The sequence below is a fragment of the Vicugna pacos genome, unplaced genomic scaffold (genome assembly GCF_048564905.1).
Source record: "Vicugna pacos unplaced genomic scaffold, VicPac4 scaffold_20, whole genome shotgun sequence".
Lineage (NCBI taxonomy): Eukaryota > Metazoa > Chordata > Mammalia > Artiodactyla > Camelidae > Vicugna > Vicugna pacos.
This window is the reverse complement of record NW_027328741.1, coordinates 47669701-47676465: the sequence shown is the minus strand read 5'-3', so window position 1 is coordinate 47676465 and position 6765 is coordinate 47669701. Positions and strand designations below refer to the sequence as shown.

At 38.8% G+C, this 6765-nt stretch overlaps 1 protein-coding gene across 1 annotated transcript in view; it reads left to right on the top strand.

The window, feature by feature from the left end:
* The first annotated feature begins 2547 nt into the window (after nucleotides 1-2547).
* Nucleotides 2548-6765, top strand: part of LOC140693683 (thrombospondin type-1 domain-containing protein 7B-like) — a 160596-nt gene continuing 156378 nt past the window's right edge. Inside the window, 1 exon segment of the mRNA XM_072957390.1 lies at nucleotides 2548-2613. Coding sequence (XP_072813491.1) covers nucleotides 2548-2613 — 66 coding nt within the window.

Sequence of the window (6765 nt, the reverse complement as noted above, 5' to 3'; positions counted from 1 at the left end):
TGTGTTTATTGCCATTTTGAACTTATCTTTGCAGTTGAATTGGTATATCCTCTTTGTTCCTTTCTTCTTCCTTTTGTGGTTTGGTAATTTTCCTTTGTATTAAGAGAGAGAAAGATTTTATTTAATTTTTGTGACTCCCTTGTAAATTTTTGACTTGTGGTTACCCTTTTTTGTAAATCTATTAACCTATACCCGTTTTTAATAAACTGATAATAACATGATCTCAAACCCATCCTACTGTTAAAAAAATTTAAAAAAGAAAGAAAAAAAATTCTATATTTCCCTGCCTCCCTCTCCCACTCTCAGTGATTTGTATGTCTTCTTTTATAATTTCGTGTTTTCTTTATTTGTAATTCATGAGTTATCACCTTTCCAGTTGTACGTTTCTCATTTCTGTAGCATCCTGCTGCTTTTCTATTTAGAATAGCCCTTTCAATATTTCTTTTAGCATGGGTTTAGTGTTGCTAAACTCCTGCAGCTTTTTTTGCCTGTGAAACTCTTTATTTCTCCTTCTATCCTAAAGGATAGCCTTGCTGGATAAAGTATCCTAGGCTGCATCTTTTTTTCATTCAGGGCTTTGAATATATCTTGCCACTCCCTTCTGGCCTGTAGTGTTTGTGTAGAGAAATCAGCTGAAAGCCTTATGGGGGTTCCCTTGTAGTTCACTCTTTGCTTTTCTCTTGCTGCCTTTAGAATCATTTCTTTATCCTTGACTCTGGCCATCTTTATTATGATATGTCTTGGTGTGGGTCTATTTGGGTTCTTCCTGTTTGGGACCCTCTGAGCTTCCTGTACTTGTATATCTGATTCCTTCTTTAAGTTTGGGAAGTTTTCAGTCATGATTTCTTCAAAAACCTTTTCAATTCCCTTTGATCCTTCTTCCCCTTCTGGGACCCCTATTATGCGAAGATTGGGATGCTTTATATTATCCCATAGGTCCCTTATGCTATTATCATTATTTTTTATTTGCTTATCTTGTAGTACTTCTTCTGAATGGGTGCTTTCTGTTGCCCTGTCTTCTAGATCACTAATTCGTTCCTCTGCATTAACTAGTTGGCATTGCACAGCTGTTAGATCATTCCTCATCTGTGTCAATGAGTTTTCCCATTTTGCTTGGCTCTTCTTTATAGCTTCAATTTCATTTTTGACATATTTTATTACTCTAAGCACTATCTCTTTTAATTCCTTCAGCAATTTGATCACTCCTTTTTTGAAATCTTGATCTAGTAGGCTATCGATGTCTATTTCATGGAGCTTTCTTTCAGGGGATTCCTCTTGTTCTTTTAATTGGAAAAAGTTTCTCTACTTCTTCATCTTGCTCATACCTCTCTGGCACTGTGGTTTATGGAGTATCAGTTGTCTATTTTGGATCTTAAGGATTTTATCTATCTAATGCCTATTTAGGAATAGAACTTAGGAAAAAAAAGAAAAAAGAAAAAAGAAAAAAGAGAAAAAATAAGAGAGAGAGAGAAAGATTTTTAAAAGAAGGGAGAAAGAGGGTTTGAAAACAGTGTATAATGAATAATAGAGGAGCGGGTTGAAGCAGAGTATTAAAACCTTTAAAAAAAAGGGGGGGTGGGGAGATGAATATATGTGTTTGAAGCCTGTGTCTAATCAATAAGAGGACATCAAAACCCAAGAGAAGTAGAAATGTATTAAGAAGTAAAAATTAAGAGAGTAATTCAAAATAAAACAGGTAAAAACAGATTTAAATAAAAACAAAAAATAAACAAAAAAACAAATAAAATTTAAAGAAAAGGGGGTTTTCAATGTTCTCCTGGAGTGTGTGTGCTTTTAATGTGAAGTCCTTCTGTCTTCGTCCTGTTTTGGAAGCTCAGCTTGTTTTCATAGGCCCTCCATTGGCGCCCTCTTGTGTGCTGCTCCCAGCACCTGTCGGCTAGCCGACTGCGCCTCCTCCTAACATGGGGTCAGATGCAGCTCTCCTCTGCTGCGGGAGGGCGGGTCACTGCCCCTCCGGATGCCACAGTCAGATGTTGCAGACTGGCCAGGTAGGAGGGCGGATCGTGCCCCCTCCCAGCACCTCGGTCAGGGGCTGTGTTCCTGCCCGACGGGGGGACCCGCTCTCCGTCTGCCTGCGCCGCGGGTAGCTCCGCTGCTCTGTGCGGCTGTGTGTTCCGTCCTGGTTGGCACTCCGCCCTGGCCGGCGCTCCGTGGGTAGGCTCAGGGAAGACCGACTGGCAGCCTCATCCCTACTCGAGCCAAGACCCAGCTCCTTGTTTTTCTTTTTGGAGCAAGTTCTCTGAGGGACCAGGATGGAAGGATCCTATCTGCCCCTAGCTATAGGCCCGTCTCAGTCTGGCCCTTGAGGCTGCTGAGCCCTTCGGTGCGGATGCACGTTTCGCCCCTGCCCCCGCCTGGGTGCTCAGCGCTGGAGAATATGGCGGCTGTGCCTGGGCCCCACCTCTCTTCCCCTGAAAAGTTTCCGCGGATGTTCAGAGATGAGGGTATGCACCCTTCCCCCGAGCGCACATCAACCTTGCTGTTTTATGGAGGGCCCAGGTTGTTCTGCCCTGTACACCCACAACCATGGCGTCCAGCCCCTTGCTGTCCCCTGGAGCTGCCTCGGTGCAGCCACCCCCGTCATCCGCCCAGGTTGTGCAGCCTGGCCCTGCCTGCCGCTGCCGGCCCGTGTCTCAGGCTGGGTGTCGGGGGGACGCTCTGTGCCTGTTTAACTTTGTTCTGTCAGACATGGGCTGCTCTGTACAGATCCAAGCCTCAGAGGCTCCCCCTCCATCCCGCTGGCCTCTCAGGTGGAGAGGGGAGACCCAGCGAGTGAGCGCCAGTCCTCTGCCGCTCCCTCCCCATGGGACCTGTCCCGTGCTGCTTTGCCTTTTGTTCTTTCTTTTTTCCTTTTCTCCTACCAGATTTTTGGCATCTTTATCTTTTGAAGAGGGCGATGTTCTGTCGGAGTTTCACAGGTGCTCTGGTTGGCTGAGTGGGTCTGTAGATGTGGGTCTAGTTGTATTTGTGGGAGAGGGTGACTTACGAGCGTACTTCTACTCCGCTATCTTGCCTCTTCTCAAAAGTTGAAGTTTTTAAAATAGTTGTTTCAGAAGATAGTACTTAGGCCTCTAGGTACATCAGACTTTGGGATGTCAGATGGCTTTTGATCTCCTTATCTATCTTTTATTCATTTTGAAGGGTTGTGAAAACAATAATTCATTTGGGGAAGAAAAGAGAATTTATTCATATTATAGTTGTTTCTTTTGAGATTTGATCCTGTTGATTGTAGGAACATTAACTATTCTTTCTCAGCTATATTTTTTGGCTTTTTTTTTTTTGGTCTGAAATTCAGCAGTTTGTGAAGGTGAACATTCATTAAGAACCTATTACGGCAAGATACTTCCCAGGCATTCAGTGTTTCAAAGGTAGCCAGTGACCTCAAATATCTTTCACATTAACTCAGGAGGTGAGAATGTACATAAACAGGAATAGATATTAGCCATGAGGAAGAGTATTTTATGGTCCAACTGTTTGATATTTTTGTTCATAAAATTTGACATTGAACAATGGGAAGTAGCCCATTTAAAACTATTAACTCATTTTGTTTGTCTGTGACCTCAACCTGACTCTATCCTACATTCACAACACACACACACACACACAAAGTAATGCCATAGTTGTGCTCTAAATGTCTCAAACTCAAGATTTTTGCAATATAGGCAGTATTTTAAATGAAAAATAATGTACAATGCTCAATCATTTAGGAAGCATATATAATCATTTAATTTTCATTTTAAACTATCTATTTTAATATTATAATCATGTGCCCTTATTTACGTGAACTTTTAGTCTAGAATTTATAAATGATATTAGTAGAAAGACTTATATTTGAGTTACGGCTCCACCATGTGTTAGCTGACATGGGACAATACAATAAATCTTCTTGTACCTCAGATTACTTGCCAAAATAAGATCAGTATTAATATCTCTGCTAATACCTATGGTGAGGAATGTCTGACACACGATGTGGGAAATGACTTTATAAACAGTGAAGTCTCCATGAGTTTTTTTTGGGGGGTGTGGGGTTGCTGTTGTTTTTGTCATTGAAATTATGGTTGTTAATTCAAAGTGTCTTTTGTGGTATTTACATGATTTCCTGCCTATTTACCAGGTTAAAAAAAAGGAAATCAAGGATTGAAAATCAGCTTTAAGGCATCCAGATTGGAAAAAATGAAGTAAATTTGTCTGTCTTTGCAGATGACATGAGTTTATATGTAGAAAATCCTTAGGTTGCCACTTGGGGTGAGGGGACTGCTTATCAATAATACATAAAATCAGTAAAGTTTCAGGCTACAAAATCAATGTATAAAAATCAGTTCCATTTCTATACTCTACCGATGAACGATCTTAAAAATAAACAAAGAAAACAGTTTCATTACAATAGCATCTGAAACAAACAAAAAATACTCAAGAATAAATTTAACCATGGAGGAAAAATATCTGTACATTGAAACTATAAGATGTCAATGAAAGAAATGGGAAGATATCCTGTGTTCATGGATCAGAAAGAAGAGTTAATGTTATCAAAATGTCCATCTAAAGTCATCTATAGATTCAATGTAATCTCTATCAAAATTTCACTGGAGAAACAATCCTACAATTTGTATGGAACCAAACAAGACCGCAAATAGCCAAAGCAATCTTGAGAAAGAACAGTGATGAAGTCATACCTCCTGATTCTGGACTATATTACAAACTGTAGTAATCAGATCAGTATGATACTAGCATGAAAACAGACACGTAGAACAAGGAAAGACAGTTGAGAGCCCAGAAATAAACCCTTATGTGGTCATCTTGTATTTGACAAGAGACCCAGGAAGACTCAACGAGGAAAGGATAGTCTTCAATAAATGGTGTTGAGAAAACTGGATATTCACATGTGAAAGGATGAAATTGGATCCTTATCTTACACCACTCACAAAAAGTAACTCAAAGTAAGGTTAAGAACTTAAAATTAAGACCTGAAACTAAAAAACTGGAAGAGAACATGGGAAAAAGCTCTTTGACATGGGTCTTGGCAGTGATTTTTTTGGAAATCACACCAGAAGTAAAAGCAACAAAGGCAAAAATCAGCGAGTGAGGCTATATCAAACTAAAAGGTCTCTGCCCGGCAAAAGAAACAATCCACACAATGAAAAGGCAACATACGGAATGGAAAAAAATTGCAAATCATTTATCTGATAAGGGGTTAATATCCAAGATATATGAGAAACTCATACAACTCAATAACAAAAAGAAAAAGCCAAATAGCCCCCCTAAAAATGGACAGATAATTTAAATGGACATTTTCCCAAAGAAGACATATACATGGCCAGCAGATACATGAAAAGATGTTAAACTTCAGTAATTATCAGGGAGATGTAAATTAAAACCACAATGAGATATTGCCTTAGAATGGCTGTCACCCAAAAGACAAGAGGTAACAAGTATTGGTGAGGAGAAATTGGAACTTTGTGCACTGTTTTTGGGAATGTAAATTGGTACAGCCACTATCAAAAACAGTGTGACGGTTTCTCAAAAAATTAGAGGTGGAACTACCATATGATTCCTCTTCTGGGAATATATCCAAAAGAAATGAATTATTATCTCAGAGAGATACCTGCACCCCCATGTTCATTACAGCATTACTCACAATAATAGACATGGAAACAACCTGTCTATTGACAGAGACAGAAAATGTGGTATATACGTACAATGGAATATTATTTGAGCCATAAAAAGAAAATCCTGCCATTTGTGACAAGATTGATGGATTCTGAGGGTATTCTGCTAGAGGAAATAAGAGAATTTGTCTCTCAGATGGAGAACAACAAATACAGTAGGATTTCACTTATATATGGATTCTAGAAATCAGACTCATAGTAAGTAACAGAGAATAGAATGGTGATTGACAGGCCTGGGGGTGGGGGAAATGATGAGATATTGCTCAAAGTCTGCAAAATTTAGTTACAAGATGAATAGGTTGTGGTGACATAATGTACAGCATGGTGACTACAGTTAACTGTACTGTATTGCATACTTGAAAAGTGCTAAGAATAGATCTTAAATGTTCTCACCATCACTAATATATGTGTATCAAATCGTCACATTTTACACTTTAAACTAACACAATGTTATATCTCAATTATACCTCAGTAAACCTGGGGGCAGAAATCAGCCTTTCTCGGTAGGCCAACATTCATTCATTCAGCACGTATTTATTGAATTCACATTCTGTGCTAGATTCAGTCTAAGGAGTGAGGATACCATGCTGAGAAAAATAGAAACAGATTCTGTCATCACGGAGATTAATAAAGGAAAGGGATATTCTGACATGAATGCAAACATAAAAGAATATAAAACCAAAACAGTATTTGTAGTGATGTTTTCTAATGTGTTCTTTAAAAGTCAACAATTTTTAAAATATTTGTTTTACTAAATATTTTTAAAAGCTGCGTTTTGTATAAAAAGGTGCCACTTTGGGTTTTACGGTCTAGATCCTGGTCAGTTTTTACCTTATGTTTGTTTTTGTCAGATACCATAGTTTTATCGATGTCTTTTCCTGGATTCATTTTGTCATGAGTAAACTTTTTGTTTTATTTTCAAAGACACATATCCTCTAGCATTTCAGAGACACAGAAATGGTACAGAATCAGGTATTCTTATTAGAATTGTGAAAACCCTAGACAAGGAAACTCTTTACCAAGAGTTGATGAGATTTGAGAATGCTTGAAAATTAGCCCATTTGATTTCTCAAGATTT